Source organism: Telopea speciosissima, chromosome 11 (assembly GCF_018873765.1).
Source record: "Telopea speciosissima isolate NSW1024214 ecotype Mountain lineage chromosome 11, Tspe_v1, whole genome shotgun sequence".
In the NCBI taxonomy this organism is placed as follows: Eukaryota; Viridiplantae; Streptophyta; class Magnoliopsida; order Proteales; family Proteaceae; genus Telopea; species Telopea speciosissima.
Window position 1 is genome coordinate 12632178 of NC_057926.1, and position 18337 is coordinate 12650514.

General features: G+C 39.9%; 1 protein-coding gene across 1 annotated transcript in view; it reads left to right on the forward strand.

Moving 5' to 3' along the window:
- Nucleotides 1-18337, forward strand: part of LOC122646699 (CHD3-type chromatin-remodeling factor PICKLE) — a 154567-nt gene that overhangs the window by 127993 nt on the left and 8237 nt on the right. The window contains exons 27-28 of the mRNA XM_043840299.1: nucleotides 6151-6281; nucleotides 14770-15145. Coding sequence (XP_043696234.1) covers nucleotides 6151-6281; nucleotides 14770-15145 — 507 coding nt within the window. The remainder of the gene's footprint in view (nucleotides 1-6150; nucleotides 6282-14769; nucleotides 15146-18337) is intronic.

The window sequence follows — 18337 nt, forward strand, 5'->3', positions numbered from 1 at the left end:
GTGGTTCTATCCTTCATCCAGTCGAAGCTTGCTGCCAGTGGAATCTCCAGTAAGTTTGACACCTAAATTCTTCTTCTAATCCTCTAATCCTTCCCCCCAATTAATCCCCCTTTAATTTTGGTTTGAATCCCATAAACCCTAATCACCCTTAACCCTATTCTGCCCAATTCCCTGATCAGTTTTCTTTCAAATTTTAACCACAGATCCACTGAACAAATCCTTCCACTCGATCCAGCTTTGAGTCCCTTCCATCCATCAAAACCCTAAATTCTGTCATCTCCCACAAAACCCAAAAAACCCTAAATTCCGCAAAGTCCAATTCAACCATCAGAATCAGCCTAAAACCTGGTCGAACCTCCCTCCTACTGTCCCCTATACTCGACCCAAAGCTCGCTCCAAAAATCCAATCCTAAACCCTAATTTCAACCTACATTCTAAAACCCAAAACCCAAACCCCAACCCTGGAATTTCAGAATTTTAATTTTCTGTTTAAACCTATTTAAAACCCATACCATTAGTTTCCTTTAGACTTGCCTATTATTTTCATATATTACATTCACCCTTCACCCTATTTTTAACCTAGATTTGATATAAAATACCCAAATCTGCCCACTCGAACCTGCAGCCCCTTTTGTTATTTGATCCTGTTGTTTGGCTCCTAGTAGGTCTCCTACCTATCTAAGACTACATTACTTTCACTGGGAAAGCGAGATACCTCTTCTAGACTGGGCCACTTCAACACCCAAAAAATATTTTAACCTTCCCAAATCCTTTGATTGAAATTTCTGCTATAAGTGAACCTTCAAGTGCTTAATACCCTTAACATCATCTCCAGTAATCACAATCAATGTTTAAAATCTCATTTCGTTTTGGTATTTCTGTCAGACCGAAATATCCAAAATTTCGAATATTTTGGTCGAAATATTGTGTTTTTTTCTACAAGGTTTTGGCAGGTCATTTCGGTGGGTTTTAGGCCAAGTTAAGGCCTGAAACTTCATGGAACCCCTATTTTAGGCTATATAAACACATGTAAATGTTCAAATTGCAAAAATAGTAACCCAAAATTGTGTTTTGGATTTGCACCATTGATTGGCAGTATACAGTCGAATCCTAATGTATAACTTAGTTAATTACACTTACATTACACATACACATTGTTTAAGACTTTAAGTACTAGAGGACATAATAACTAATAAGCAATTTAAACAAGTAAATCCACTTAGAAACATAAATTCAATGACTTATAAGTCATAATATTAAGTACACTAAGTCAATAACATCAATATCCCAAATTCCCAATATAAGTCAAGTAGTCATCAAGTGACTCAAATGTCTACTAATAATAATTACTCCGCCATCCAAGTTAAACCCCACTCATAGTTCGATGGAGCCTTGAGCGAAGGTTCGATCCTGTGTTCTCCAAGTGCTTCTGGCGTAGATGCGGCGAAGATTCGAAGGCTGGTTCAAAAATCACCAAAGAGAAGTGAAGGAGGAAGAAATGAGTGGAAGACAATGAAAAAAGCAAGCCTTGTGTGCTCTCGGTTGAAATTTCGACTGAGACTCACGAGATTTTGACATTTTATAACTTGGGTAATATCGGCAAGATGTTACAAAGTACCGAAATTTCATGAAATGTCCGAAATCTCGACCGAGTTATTGTATTTTTTCATTTCGAAGTGGTGTTTCATTTCAGTCAGACCGAGATACTCGATACTCTTGAAATCTCAATCGAGTTTTAACGAGTTTTTGTACCATGATCACAATATCGTCTACATATACAACTAGGAATATCCTCCCTGCACTGGACTGTTAATAAAACACCAAGCGATCATTTTTACATAGTAACAGTCCAAACTCAAGAACAACATCATTAAATCTTCCAAACCATACCCTAGGAGACTGCTTCAAACCAAATAAGAATTTCTTGAGCTTGCACACCAGACCAGACTCCCCCTAAGCAACAAAACATGGTGGTTGCTCCATATAGACTTCCTCATGGAGATCACCATGAAGGAAAGCGTTTTTAACATTCAATTGGTACAACAACAATGATGAGAAGCTGCAAGAGGGGAAAAATTATCCAGATAATCAACTCCATAAGCCTGAGCATATACCCCTTAGCCACCAACCGAGCCTTTAAACGGGCAAGAGAACCATCTGGGTTTACTTTAACAACATAGACCCAACGACAACTAATAGCAGACTTACCCACTGGTAAGGGCACAAGATCTCACATGTGATTTTCCTCCAAAGCCAACAATTCTTCCTGCATAGCTGTCCTCTAGCCAGGACTAGACAATGGCTCTGTAATAGACATAGGAATAGGATGACAGCCAACAGTAGAAAGACTTGTGGCTTGGTTAGTAGTGCCCGCCCATTCTATCTCGCCCGCCTGCCGGCCCGCTCTGAAGAATTCATGGGCCGGCAGGCGGGCAGACTGGGACCGTCGAAGAAGTGCCTCGACGCGCCGCAGCCACTACTTTGACTCCTTTTATGCAATTATGAACTCCACAGAACTTTCTCGATTCCAATGCAACTTATCCTTTTGGAGTTGACGTAACAAACTACGCGAGGTAGGCCCAAGCCTTTCTCCTCCTCCCGACCGAGCAGTAGTTCCCCACGGCTGACAAATAGGAGTTTAGGTTGTAAAAGAAAGGCACCGGCCCCAATTCCCCCCCCCCCCCCCCGACACTGGGATTTTGCTTTTCTTTGTCAGTTAGTAAAGCCCTTGAAAATATCCAATTTGTGAATTATGGAATATTTAATTCATCTTATAAATGCGTTGTTTTTGTCTATAAAGACCTCCATCTCCCTGGAGGTGTTATCTATCTGTTTGCAAGAGGGGCTAACCCCATTTCCTGATCTAATTCAATTCATCACCAATCAGGTGATGGAGGATATCATGGTAGCAAGCTACCCCGGGTCCTCCTATTTCTATAGAGGAACGTGTGAGCGATGCCGCCGATATCTTGGCAGATCTTCGCACGAACTCCTTGCCGGTGAAATGTTGGGATGCAAGGAAGGCCTCCCCGTGTCAAAGACACCGGGAAACTAAGCGGTTCATGTCGTTCGAATGCCCCTCCATAACTCCTCATCAGACTAACAATGGTGGGCTCAGAAAGAGATGGTTGGCAGATCTGCCTCATTAAGAGTAGTAATGTTCCGGGGTCTCGTCCTAAGATGAGATTTACCCCTCCACCACTTGATGTAGATTACTGAGAAATGATATTAGCAGAAAAGAATCGATGAAATGAGGAAGACAAACGAGAATGAGACACAAAATTGAACAAGGGATGTTGGGTACAGCTCCGAACACCCTTACAATGAACAGTGGGAACATCAAGATCAGATGGTGAAATACTTGGCTCGGGACCAAGATATGCAGAGGAAGTCGATGAAGGTGGTGGCAAAGAAACCGGGGGTGCAGCATCAACCCGAGGACAGCGAATAGATAACCCAAATAGGTGGCGGAGGCGGTGGTGCTGGTGGAGGAGATGGTGCAATAACCAAGTGAATCTGTGAAAGAGTGTTAAACAATAGATATAGGAAGATCATCATCCTATTTAGATAAAACAAAGGACTCATCTGGATAAGACATGGACTCAAAGAAAAAGGCATCAGTTGTGACAAAATATTTTTGTAATGCGAGAGAGAAACATCGATAGCCTTTTTGGGTACGTGAATATCCTAGAAAAATACACTTGATAGCTTTAGGATCCAATTTTGATAAACCTGGACGATGATCACAAATAAAACACAAAACCAAAAATACGTGGTGGTAGAACAAATAGTGGTACTGACGGAAACAAGATAGCATGCAGTCAAAACAGCATCGGCCCAAAAAATTTTAAGTGCCTTCAAAACAACATCGATGGGGCTTCCCTAACGGACATGACTCATATTCTAAACTAGAAAGAGAACTAAAATAAGAATCAAATTTCTTTAGACTTTGTAAAGACAGATGATCCAAACGACAGTGAATTTGATGCGGATACAAAACACTTGAGCATGCAACAGAAGAAGAGTCCTCAAGTAGATACAGCCCCCCTTTTTCACGCTTCTACCAATCATCTTCTTCGTCGTAAGATCCTGAAACAGACACGAATCAAGATATAAGGTTACCGAACAGTTATATGCCTTAGTAAAGTTTACTGATAGACAAGAGATTAAAGGGAAAATCAGGTAAATGAAGAATAGAAGATAATGAAAAAGAAGAGCAGGGATGAACAGTTCTAGTGCCAGTAACCTTTGCTAAAGAACCATTGGCTAATGTAACACTGGAATTGGAAGTGTGAAAAGAAGAAAAGTTACCTAAAATCCCTGACATATGATCAGATGCACCTGAATCAATGATCCAGGGACGAGAAGAAGAGGAGAAACATGCAGTGGCATTATCTGCCTGGAAAAAATAGCAGTGGAGGGTTGGGAAAGCTAAGAGATCTGAAACTTAGTATACCTTACATAATTTTTCATCATACATTTTTACCATCCTACCTTCAGACTGTGAAGATAGTGGAGCAGCAGGTTCAATACTAGCAGCTGAATTGGAAAATTGTTGCTGAGATGGTTTGCCATGAAGTTTTCAACAAATTCGTTGGATATGACCCGGTTGGTCACAATGGTGACATGTCTTCACAGAACTCGAACTATCTGAAGTAGCATGTGCATCAGGTTTGAAATTTTTACCAGAACCACTACCATGCTCATGACTACGAGTACCACCATTACTACTTCCATTGCCATTCCCATGATTAGGAGTATAAGTTGCAAGAGCTGAACTATCAACTGGTGTAGAATCGTGAGAGTTTTCACGGGCTACCCGAAGAACCCGTGAGAAAGTGTTTACAAAAGAAGCTACCTTATCTCCACCAAGAATACTGGAACGAACAGAGTGATATTCCTTACCAAGACTACCCAATAAACCCATAACTGCGAGTTGCTCCCACTGGTTCTACATCTGAGTCACATCAGAACAAATAGGAAGTAGTGAATTCAACTCTTCATACATCCTCTTAAAATCAGCAAAATATTGGGTCAAAGGACGATCATTTTTATCAACCCGATAGAACTCCTGAGACAACTCATAAATCCGAGATAAATTGTTTTGTCCATAATACAAAACATTCAAATACTCGGACAACTCCTTCACAATGTTGATGTGTGTTGTCAGATCAACAATCTGGTTCTCCATTCTTCCATTGCTGAAAATTAGTAGCTCCTAATTTCTTCTCAGTGATCCTTTGAGAAGACGAAGACACCACCTCAGTCACAGTGTTCTTGAATCAGCCATCAAACCAAAGAAAATCGATCCCAACTGAAAAAGGGATCCCATAGAAAATTGATCCCAAACTGAAAAGGGTATCCCAAAGAAAACTATCCATAAAAAAAGGGATATCTCAAAGGAAATCAATCCCAACTGAAAAGGGATCCCACAAAATGATTATTAAACTCTTACTAAATTGATTGAGGAAGAAAATACCACAACCACAAAAAATCAATACACTCGATTCTGAAAAGTGCACTCAAAGAGACCTGAACCGATACAAAATCTACAACCACCAAAAGAGAGACCTAGTTCTTACGTTTGATCATGAACTAGTCTCTACAAGCAACCAAATAGTAGCATCAGGGTGCTTCACCCCTTCAAACTGAAAACCTGAAGAAGCACAAACCTTAATATACTGATTCAATCAAATATTGATTATCGAAGAAAAGAGATGAACATTAAATCATTTGTGAATGTGTAGCAGTAACTAAGAATCTTGCTCTGATACCATGTAAAGAATAAAAGAGCAAGAAATAACATAACAGCCAAGGCATATTGGGACTCATTCTGACTCAAGGTTCAGAGCCCAAAATAGTACGATTGGGTTTAAGAGGACCAAGTGTATTTGAATTTTACAATTACTTGGAGAAATTCCTCAGCAAACCCAACAAACTATCTAGGTTTCATTTTTGGCAGTTGCCCAAAGTTTTCATTTTCACCATCCTAATTTACATTCAATGTTTACAAATAATGCATTTTTTGGTGATCCAGACTTCCTTAATGTGTAACATTTTTCATGTTAATTCTCAGATTCATTTTTAAATCTACACTTGTATCATGATGTAAATCAACGATTACATATTTTTTCTCCTTTGGAATGATAGGTTAAGCTTCTGTCAGAAAAACCTGGTACGCCTCTTTTTGCAGATGACATTGCATCACGTTTCCCTGGATTGAGGAGTGGGAAATCATGGAAGGAAGAACATGATTTAGCGTTATTGCGTGCTGTTTTAAAGTATGCTCCTGTAGTTGTTGAAATATTGATTTCTTGAGCCTTTGCTTTTTCTTTCTGTTCTCTTGTTAGGCTCTATCTTTATGTATGCTAGATTTTCATTCTTAACAATTGGTACACATGATTCTTTCATTGACATGGCTCATCATGTTCCATTTAGATGGGAAAAAAGCTTTGTTGATTTGAGATGAGTTGATATGACTCGACGCGTTCCCATTCTGCTTGGTACTGTTATGCTTGTTATTTGCTTAGAGGTATAATTTGGTATTCTAAACATGGAAACAGTATGTGGTGTGGCAAAACTAATTGACAGATATTGAACCCAGTTCTGGTATTCATATGATAATTTTATCCGATGTGTATTAGAGACGTCATTGAAGGAAATTAAAAAAGACGAGTTAGATAAAATAATGCAAAAAACCTTTGTAGTTGTATAGAAAACAGGATATTGCAAAACCATAGCTTTGATATACATGCCTGTTCAGTACATAGGATCTCTGCATGAGCTGTAGAGTACATTTGGCCTTCTTTTCTTCATCAATAAAATCTCTGATTTCTTAAAAAGAAAAATAATTATGCTGTGACTTAATAATCCCTTCCATATACAAGTTCCTTAAAAAGACCTTTGGGTCTCAGCACTATACATGGAACTAAATCTCGGCCAAAACTGATCGAAATCTCCTAGTTGTCTCGGTTTCAAGCCTGGCCGAAATGAAACCCAAAGAGGTCCAGGACACTCACTTAGGTACTTTCTATTAATATAATCCTTTCCCCCCAAGGATAATAGTCACCTGGGTCATTTCACTAGTCTTAGCTGTATTCTTTCTACCACCAGATTCCAACGAGTATACTGGGATGGCTAAACTGCTACTATCTTAGTGTTAAAAAATCCAGCCTACAGATTATTGTTGGAAATGCTAAAACATACTTTTAAATGAACAAAGTGCATTAGAACTTTAGAAGTCATCTCTGTTAAGATCATAAACTACATATTTGGAAAGTAGCCTTGCTGAAGATTTAATGCAACAGTACCCTTTCCTAGATATTTCTTGTATTACACTGACAAATATGTAGCAACAAAGGAATCAACCTTCTGAATCTCATCTAAATATTAAAGGGAAGCACTCATAGCAATAAATCTTGGAAAGTAGTTCAATGCATCATATTGGTTTTTAATTGTTTGGCTTCAGGTCCATGAGGTATCTCTTAATATCAATTATTCTGATCCATATCTCAGGACTGAAGGAACCATTATATGTGTATGCAGGTTGGGTTGGGTAATCTGATCTTATTATATATGTTGGTTCCTGGTTCAGGTCCGTGTCTGATTTTAGGTGTTTCTCTACCCAACACCTGACCAGTTGGGACTTGGGAAAAGGGGAAGGGGCTTGAACAATAGAAATCAGAAGTTTTTGTAAAAGACGTCGCCTTGGTTCACCTAGATGCCGTGACTACTATGGTTTATCTGGATGCAGATAATTGAAATAAAAGGGGAGGGGGGGGGGAGAGGTTAAAATGTTGAATAAAAGCATAGGGAATTAGGATTTATAGGGCTGAAGTACAAAATGAGCATGGTAGACGACATATGGAAAAAGGAAACGAGGCTTAAGGTTCTGTAGGCTAGGATGATTGAGGTTTAACCGAAGTATATTGAAATTCAAATGGTACAAATAGAAAGAATTCAAAAAGAAATATATTTACCTGTATACCTTATTTTTCTCATTTCTCATATTGGGGTGGATCTGCATACAATCCGACAGTGATTAAATGATCAACGTCCTGACAACCCTATAGCTCCTAATATTCCAGCCCAAGACTATGATTAGTTTGGGCTGCCTAGTTGATTTTATCCAATTTACAGCCCCAGTCCAAGATGTTGGCCCAGTCACTAGTAAATGTGGTCAGTAAAATAATTGGTTGGTTCGTAGGAACCAGGTAAGAATAATTAGCCTATACACATGTCAGAAACATAGTAAGGCAAAGTCTTATAGAATGTAATTGGAATGACTACCTGTAAAGTTTCCATCCCAAAAATTTCAACTTGTAGGTGGAGGGACTCCCATGTGTATAAGGGGACTAAACTCCCAACACTCCCCCACACGTGTGGCAGTACGTACTGCGGACACGTGGATATGGTAAAAACCCGCTCTGATACCATGTAAAATCTCCATCCCAAGAGTTCGAACTAGTAGGTGGAGGGACTCCCATGTATATAAGGGGGGCTGAAGGCTAGTTATTAGTCGATGTGGGACTAAACTCCCGACAATACCCTTCTCATTGATCATCTAATGCAAGAGGGTGGCAAAGTCTCAACTGTTGTAGCTTAGGTGGGGACATTGATTGTTATGCAATTATTCCTGGCTTGCTTTTTGGTTTGGGCAGATTGGACTCTGTACTTTTTAGGTTTAGCAGTGGGCTTGTCCAAAGAGAAATGCCCTTGTTGCTTGTTTTTCGGAGCAGCTGTGGACTCAATAGGAGTGTGGATAATGTAGTCCTAGATAGGTAGGAAACCTACTAGGAGCCAAACAACAGGATCAAATAACAGAAGGGGCTGCTGGTTCGAATGGACAGCACTAGGATTTAGGTCAATTCCTAGGGTTTGGGTTGGATATTGTGGAAAGGGGTTTATAGGGTATTAATGGGCGGGTCTAGGGGGTCAATATGGTATAAAAAGGTTAAGGTTTGGATGAGTTTTGAAATTCTGCAATTTTGGGCAGAATTGAATTTTAGGGTTTTGGGTTTGGGTTTTAATGGAGCAAGGAGATGAAGGGGTTAGAGTGGGAGTTTGGGGCTGAAACTTGGAAAGAGTGTCAACAATGATGTAAGGGATGTATGCTGAAAGTTTGGTTTGAAACTGATGGACGGATTCGAAGTTATGGAGGTTTCCTAGTAGAAGTAGGAGAGAGGGGTAAAACTGTAATTTCAGACAATCGGCTGGGTGGATGGTGCTGAAATTTGAATCGAGTCTCTCTTAGGGTTTGAGGAAGACTCGATTAAATTTTTAGCAGGTTCTAATGGTTAGATTTGGCTGGGCAGAATTCTCACGAAAATCACCTTGTATGTGACCTTCTAGAAGGAAGAAGAATAGTTGCAGAATTTCTTACTTGTTGCAGGTCTTCAATGGCAGCAGCTTTGAAGATGAACAATGGGATCTCTCGATCTTCACGATGCAAGGAGATAAGTAGCAGCCCTCCCGATCTTCATGATGCAAGGAGTCAATTGGAGATCCACCAATCCCTTCCACCTTGAGATCCACAAGGATATACACTCACAAAGAGCAGCAGCAATGGCAGCAAGCATAAAGCTAATTTTTATTAATCAAATTCGTATTCCATACTTGGCCCCCTTACAACCTTATATAAAAGACTCAAAAATAGACTTAGACACTAAAAAGGAATGGCCTAACCCAATCCTTAACCTATTAGGCAACTTAAACTAACTAGGAAACTAAAATACTAAAAGAAATAGACTCAAAACATGGCTGGACTTATAAAGTCCTAATCCAGCCCAACTTACATCACATGACCACTTAAGTTGTCACATGACCACTTAACAAAGTCACATGATCACTTAAATTGAACCAATTGGATGCAAACAATTTGAACCGGTTCAATTGAAAAACATAAAAATAAACTAAGTATTGGGCTAATCCCTTATGCAACCTATATACCCATATTTTAGACCCATAAAAGTGGCCTATTACATTAGAAACCCATGGGATCAAAGGCCCAACATGTATGTAACCCAACCCTAGACTTATTCCCAATGAAACAAGCCCTATTTGGTGATGAATCTGCATTAGTGGATTTTTGTTTTGGTGATGCAGTGCACTTTCATGGTTCCACCAATTTGGACCAGTCGGAAGCCCAAGAGTCCAGGACTAAACTTGTTTCTTGTCCAATAAGGTAATTAGAGCATTTTTTATTTGTTTGGGGTTATTCTTGTAAATTAAGAGTTAACCTATCGATAGGTAAGAGTCAAAACTAATTTTGCATTCTGTGTTCAGCTATAGATTACGTTTAGGAATAGTTAGTTTTTGAGTCTGTTATAGATGTAACCCTAGATCAGATTGGGATGGATTGAGTGAACTTATTTAAATTACATATGTTGGTGTGTGTTGCGGTTGCGTAATTGGGTTCTTCCTCTTCCCCTCTGTTCAATCCTAGAACTGTTCTCTTCTCAGGTCTGATCGTCATAACTCTATATATTTTCTTCTTGCATCTTCCTCTTCCTTTGTTTTTGTTCATCTTTCCATTGTATTTCTCTTCTATCGTGGAGTTCCTTGCTGTTTGGGTTCTTCTCTGTTTGTGGAAGTATTTGAACCCTTAAGTCTCGAGTTCAGACTCCTTGAATTCTCCACTGATCAGTTCCAATTTTTAGGAAATAGTCTCTCTGCTTGAAACAGCTCTGTTTACAAAGTTTGGAACCGTCAGACTGCCTGAACTGAGAGCATGGAACAAGGCCTCGCCGAGATCTCCAAGATATCTCGGTTTTTTGAAGGTCCAAAACTACACAGAGGACGACTTAAGGAAACAGCCACGACTCAAGATCTCGGTATTTTACATTAATTGTATGTTTTCTACTACTAAATTATGTGTAGAATAGGGCCTATTAGTACGTCGTAGCCTACCAACCTAGGGTCCGAAGTTAAACTCCTATTTGGACTTTGAAATTACAAAATCTGATAGTATCATTCTGTTTAAATGGCCCAAAATAGGTTGTATACCAAGTTTCATGACCTAACTAGGTCGAAAACCCAACAAAGCCTAGCTTCAAGTTAAAAAAAAAAAAAATGCACCAACTCGCCGACTTGCAGAGATCTCGGCCCTACTCGGTTTTCTGCCTGGCCGAAACCATAGTACTAAAACTCGCGAAATATCGGTCGAGATATCGAATATTTCGAGTATCTCAACCTACCCGAAACGAAACGCAAGTCCGATATGAAAATATGCAATATTTCGAATATTTCGGAAATTTCGGTGAAATTTCGGAAATTTCAATCACTCGTTTCGGAAATTTCAGAAATCTCGGTAATTTCGGTCATCTCGTTTCGAAAATTTCGGAAATCTCGGTCATTTTTGGCATTTTACACCCACAGAAAAATACCATATTTCGACGAAATTTCGGTATCTCGGAAATTTAGGTTAGACCGAAACACCGAAACGAAACGAGATTTAGTACTATGGCCGAAACCAGGTCTGAAACCGAGACCTTGAACCATGACTGAGAGTTTCAAGTCAAAACTCAGATCTGGTTCCTTGTCTTCCGCCGGATACAACTTCAGGAGTTTAATAATAATAATTCTCAATGGTTCTTTTGGGTGGTCGTTAGCTGCATTCAATAGGATTATGAGTTGGGAATCACACCCTAAGATTTCATGTTGATCGGAGTTCTTATGAGTGAGTTCTCTCAATCGATACAGATTCTGGTCTATCACAGAACCCGTTTCATCGCATGGAGACCAATTTTTTATATTTACACATCAGAACAGTTTCTTCCTAATTTATCAGTAGGTTCTCCTTTCTGATTTCTGTTTCTAATTTATCCCCATTCTAATTTTTAATCTAGATTGGTCCTTGCCTTCAAATTTTTTTATTGTTAGGCCCCATATTCTGTTTTCTTACCCTTAAAAGATTCCTGAAATTTCCAAAAAATTAGAGAGTTACCACTATTGCTTAATTTGAGTTTTTATTCACTTTGGTGGGCCCATAACCCTAGGTTGCACCAGGTGGATTTGCCTGGCTGTGGTGCCTTGGGAAGATTTGGAGTGAAAGATAACTCAAAAATATTTGAGGACTCAAGTCTCAGGCTCACATATATAGCTAGTTTTGAAGTACAAAGATTAGGTTATGGGCGCCAAATAGTGGAGAGTGCAAGGATTGCAAATATGCTGATTATGGTTCTTATTAGTTCTCCATGACTAGTGTTTAGTGGATGGTCTTTGTAAATTTTTTTTTTTTTTTTTTTTTTGGTGTGAATTTCAAAACTATATACCCTGAACTCTGTCCTTGTGCTTTCCCTGGGCTAGTTGCCCGTCTTTTTCACCATTGACTCAGTACTTCAATAATTACGCTCTATAAATAGATGTAATATTTTATTACTTCTATCCTTAAATGAATCTTCTAAACATAGATTATCTGAACTTAATTCCTCTTTTATGTAATCTTCACTGAAATATCTTTCTAATATATGATCCTGACTCTAAAAGGAAATGTAGTAATTATGGCAATAGGAACTCTCTACTCATTATGGGCCTCTTTGGTATCACTTTTCATTTTCATTTTCTGACACAAAAATGTTTTTACAAGTGTTTGGTACAATTTATGGACCCTATTTCTATTTACAAAACATCAAAATAATAGAAAATACCCGCAAAATAATAATGGACTCAAGAGTCCATTATGGATTTTGGCCAAAAATTGTTTTGTCATTTTTTCAGGATTTTAATGAGCATGTGCTCATAAGTCCCCAAAGTCGAGGGTAGAAGCGTCATTTCATTCTTTAATTAGAAAATCGACTCTCAACCTTCCTCTCCTATTCTGCTTCTTCTTCTTCTTCTTCTTCCTACTGCAACCCCACCGGCCTCCTCCTTCACCTCTTATGGTGCGTAATGTTGACAGGACAACGCCTGTATCAGTTTCGTCGAATCAAAGTTTTTAGCAGTCCACCAACAACATTGGCGTCAGCTCTGTGACAACCACAGCTGCCGCAAAGCTTTTCAACTCAAGTATTGGGAATAAGCCCACCCCCGTGGTCTCATCCGAGGTTGCACCTCCTGTTGCTGTGTGATCTTCTACCTTGCAAGAAGATGATCAACGTTTTGAAACCCTTTCAGAAAAATCAACATCTAGCGCTTGCTCTGGATCCGAAACATGCAGTATTTCTCATCAAGGTGGCACATTTATTGGTCCTACAAATCCATTGCAGATCTGCAATACACGGCCAATTCCAGATTTCCGTTCTTCCATGCCAGAGGCGGATTTGTTGCTTACTATGTCCACCAGACTGGTGAATGGCCTTGGCGACTCTTCCAAAACCTCCAGCAAGCACTTGGGCGGAGTAAAGCGGATCTACGAGCACCGTTGCGCTAACGCGCGCTCTGTAGTTTTTCAGCTTGGTTCTGGCGCGCGCCTGACTCTCTGCGGGGCGAAAGCGAGCCTTTGGCTCGCCTTGTTCTGGCGCGCTAGCCATTGTATATAGTCGGGCCCTTGCTTCTTTAGGTTGAGATACAGATCGTCTTTATATAGCGGTAGGCCTTTTCTTGCTGGGCTAGGCGCTCACGTTTTTTGGCTTCGCTGGGGGAAGGGAGCAGATAGCTGCTTCCAGGACAGGAGAAGGTCAAACTCTGGGCGGGCTGCCAGGTTTCGCCTACGCTATGGTTTCACAAGATGGAACCTTTTTTGTTCCACTGAAGTAAAGGAGTTCCAGAGCACGAGGGAATGGGCTTTCATTCTCGGGACCACCTCGTCTATGTATTCGGTGCCCCCCTTTCCACCGTTCTATGATTTCGCCACTGCCAAGTTGCATAAATTCCTTATTTAGTCTGGCCAGGCCTATCTACAAGTCAGCATCTGTTTGGGAAAAAAAAGGAAAAAAAGACAGATTTTTAAAAACCGAAACAGGGAAACAGAGAAGAGAAGAAGGAAAGAGGAGAAGAAGAAAACTTACCTGTGGAATCGGTGGTGTCGCAGGAATCTCCGTCGGTCTGTGGAGTCGCGGGAGTTGCGGCCTGTCGTGGATTGGAGTTGTAGGAGGGGGAAGGGTTTGAGGAGAAGAAGAAGAAGAAATAGAAGAAAAAAATACAGAATTATAGAACGAAAAGAAAGGGGGGGGGAAGAGGAGAAGAAAAATAGAAGGGAAAAAAAGACATTTACAAACCGAAACAGGGAAACAGAGAAGGGAAGAAGGAAAGAGGAGGAGGAGAAGAACTTTCCTGTGGAATCGGTGGTGTCGCAGGAATCTCCATCGATCAGTGGAGTCGCGGGAGTTTCCGCCGGTCGTGGATTGGAGTCGCATGAGGGAGAAGGGTTTGGTGATCGAGCAGAAGGGTTTCATGGGTGGGGTGGAGTTGGTTGCAAAGGGGTGTGGGACAGAAGTCTGCTCTATGCATTTCACTGTTTCAGACTTGAAAAAGATGATGGGTGATGGGGGAAGTTCTTCACCTCCACTAAAAATTGTTTACACATTATTGTTTTCCCAAATGATTTTTCATTCTATTCTCTTGTGTCTAATAGTTACCAAACAGTTTTCATTTTTTTATAAAATGCCTTTTCATAAATGAATTTTTTTTAAATAGATCATAAACAAAATGAAAAGTGATACCAAAGAGGCCCTATGATAAACTATTTTTTCAATCATGAAGTCTAAATTATTTATGTAGACTGGGAGTTACTGCCATCTCATTTGTTATTTATGATTTTGATATGCTGAGATGCTTTTCTGTCAATGGTTTTAGTTGGATTTCTTATTTGCATGTTTGTTGAATTCGAAGGCACGGTTATGGAAGATGGCAAGCAATTGTTGATGATAGGGATCTGCAGTTCCAGGAGGTAATTTGTCAGGAGCAGAGTCTCCCCTTTATAAACATCTCAGCCACAGGAGGAGTTCAAATGAATGAAAGTGCACATATTGCGCAATCTGATGGAACATCTGCTGGGAATTTAAGCAGTACTGTGGGTGGAAGTGATTCTGGATCTGATGCTGCACAGGGTTCTGCCGAAACTGCAACCCGGCCCCAAGTATATCAGGATTCCTCTTCCATTGTATACCATTTCAGAGAGATGCAGAGAAGACAGGTTGAATTTATTAAGAAAAGGGTGCTTCTCTTGGAGAAAGCACTGAATGCAGAATACCAGAAAGAGTACTTCGTAAGTTATATACATATAATTCTGATATATAAGTAACATATTGGCTACTGGCTTTTATTCTAGTAGTGTACTTTACATTACTTTCGTTTTTCTCACCTCATCAAATGTATCTTATCTTTCCTTGGCGGCTGACTAATTTCCATTTTCATGTAGCATATTGTTTATATTTTGTTTTATTGCTTGTCGGCCGGACTATAGGTTACCGGGGAGGGGGGGGATTGTTATTCTCTGGATTTCAATTTTTTCCTTTCAGTTTTCTCCTTCACATGGCTCTTGGTCATTGGTATTTTTTTGAGGGGAAAGAGAATGCAACCTGGGCGTGTGCGGTGCGCTGCCCCTGCGCCCAGACACACGGGTGCATGAAATGACCGCCGGGCTTCACACTGCAATGAGTCAATTGGATCAGACAACAATCCCACCAACGAACCACCCGGGCTTCCCACCGCAAGGTGTCAATCGGATCAAACACCAATTCCACCAGCCTTGATCAAACACAAGACAAAAATCTTCAATGGAGAAGAAGAGCAGAAAAAGCTTTTCATTGATATCAAAATTCATGTTCAATACTTGCGCTTTTCATTGATATCAAAATTCATGTTCAATACTTGCTCCTCCCCTTACAACCTTATATAAAAGACTCAAAATTATACTCCTACAATAAAAAGGAAAGGCTTAACCCAATCCTTAACCTATTAGGTAACTGACTAGGAAACTCAAATATACTCAAAGTAGAGTCCTAATCCAGCCCCACTAAACACTTAAAATAAAACTACTAAAATCACTTAAATTGAACCATTGGTTGAACCAGTTTAATTTATGAACAAAAGTACCAAAATAAAACTAAGTATGGAACTAAAGCAACTAATCCCATATGCAACCTAATTACCCATAAAATTTACCTATTACATAGAAATCCCATGGGATCAAAGACCCAACATGTATATAACCCAATCCTAGACTTATTCCTAAGCGAACAAGCCCTATTTGGTGATGAATTTGCATCACTGATTCTTTTTAAATATTGCAAAATTTATGTAAACTGATGTAACCCACAAAACATGCATGGTACTCACTAATTTTACAAGATAAGGTGGGGCTGGGGCAGATCAGGGCAGCTACCCTGAGGCTTTTGAGATACCATACCCAACTCTTACCCAATAATGGTCCTACTGTATATAAACCAAATTGGGAACAGGCCCGGGCTGTTAACTGCTTTGGCCTACACCCTATTGCAAGCCACCTTATGTCAAGTCCCTCAAATTTGCAAACCAAATTAAACCTACTTCTTTGCATTCCAATTTATTCCTGAATCTGAATTTTCTATGGTCGTATGAGCAGTTGAGCACTTGGGCATTTCTCCAAACGAGCTCATTTTTGGCCTTCCCCTTGTCCATTTATTTTAAATGAAGCTGATCATTTGTTATTTAATGAGAAAGGAAAGAAGAAGACGGCCAAAACGAGGCTGTTTGCATGAGCTAAACATATCTAAAACATACATTCATGAAAGCCTCTCTTAGTCACTAACTCCCGAACATGGTATTTTTGTCTTAGGAGCAAAAGGAAACAAAGAAATCCATCTAAACTACCGAAATGTTACCTGAGAGAGAGAGATTGATTGAAGTAGTCTAATCAGATTAGTAGCTCCCATTGAATCTGACCAGGATATTGGTCGTTGGGCAAAAACAACATGAGGGGAGAAGGAATTAGAGCAAGAGAAACTTGAGAGGGGAAAACAAGCAAATCTGCTGGTATCTGGCTTCTGGTTCTCTCCTAAATTCCACATCTGAAGATCTTAACACCTTTATGCTGCTTCAATACTTACCCCCTGAATATAAATCTGCCCATGCCTCCTGGCTTCAATCTTCCATCAACATCCAAGAAAGTAGCTACCTCAGTTATCAGATCAGTCGAATTGGATGACATAAATCTGACTCATTGTGGCCTTCCTTTCATGATTCCGGAACCGCCCAATTTAAACTTTAAAGAAGCTGCTCAAACCTTCTAAATCAGAGTTCCTACGAAATGACCCCCCCCCATCACCCTTTTTCTTCCCCTTCCACTTCCAACGTCTATCCTTGAGAAAAAGCCCCAAACAAGCCATGAGATAAAAGCTATATTGTGACAGCCCTTCTTTGTAGCAGCCTTTTTCGGAAAATTATCTGCTCCATTTCCTGCCCGGTCCAGTTCCCCAAGTCCCTCTAATAGGGGGGGGGACCCCACCCGGGCAGGGGTAGGGTGGTCATCTCCGTCCCCCCCCCCCCCCCCCCATTAGAGGGACTTGGGGAAATGGAGCAGATAATGATCTGCCTTTTTCAGACAACCAACACTCCCAAAATGATAAAAGGTCGGATTAAAGGTTCTTTATATGCCGGCTGCTGACCTTAAATATCCATGTAGAACACATACAAAAGAAAACTAAAGGTGCATTTGCCATAGAAATAATTTTGTTTCAATGTGGTCCATTTTCAGATTTACATTCATTAACACTACATACCACAGTACGGATTAAAAAAAAACACACTACATACCAAAGGAGTTTTGTAGAGCAAAGTGGATTTTCAGTCTTCCAATATGGTTTTCCTCCATCTTTTTCTTGCTTCATTACTTGTATCCCTCTGAACTCCTGAGCAGCATAGATCTTCAATATATAAGATCCACCATGTGCAATGATTCTGGAAACTTATCTTTGTTTTCTAAGATTCTTCTATTTCTTCCTTTCTGAACACCCCATAGTATGAAAAGTGTGTTCATTTCCAAAGCAAACCACCATTTACCCAACATCCACTATTCCCGAATTGGCAAAAAGCATCTTGATGTCTCTTTTTATATCCAATCCACCAAGAATAGGCATAGAAAGTAGTTCTCTTTCTCTTGCTCACTCTCTCTGCACCTGTGTTTGTGTGTGATCGTTTGCACTACCTGTAGATAATTATTATGTTCCTTTAGTGACAGACTATCCATATGATGGAAGTAGGTAGTAATAATTACCAATCAATAGCTTTATTTACTACATTCATTAATCACATATAGGGAATCTTGGAGCAGTTGCCTCCATTGTTCTAAAACTCGTCTCGACTTGGCGAGATCTCGGTGAGTTTCTCGGTTTTTTGAGAAACCGAGACGAGATGGCATATAGTACATAAAAGTGCAATATCTCAGCGAGATCTCGGATCTCGGGTTGACCCATGGAAA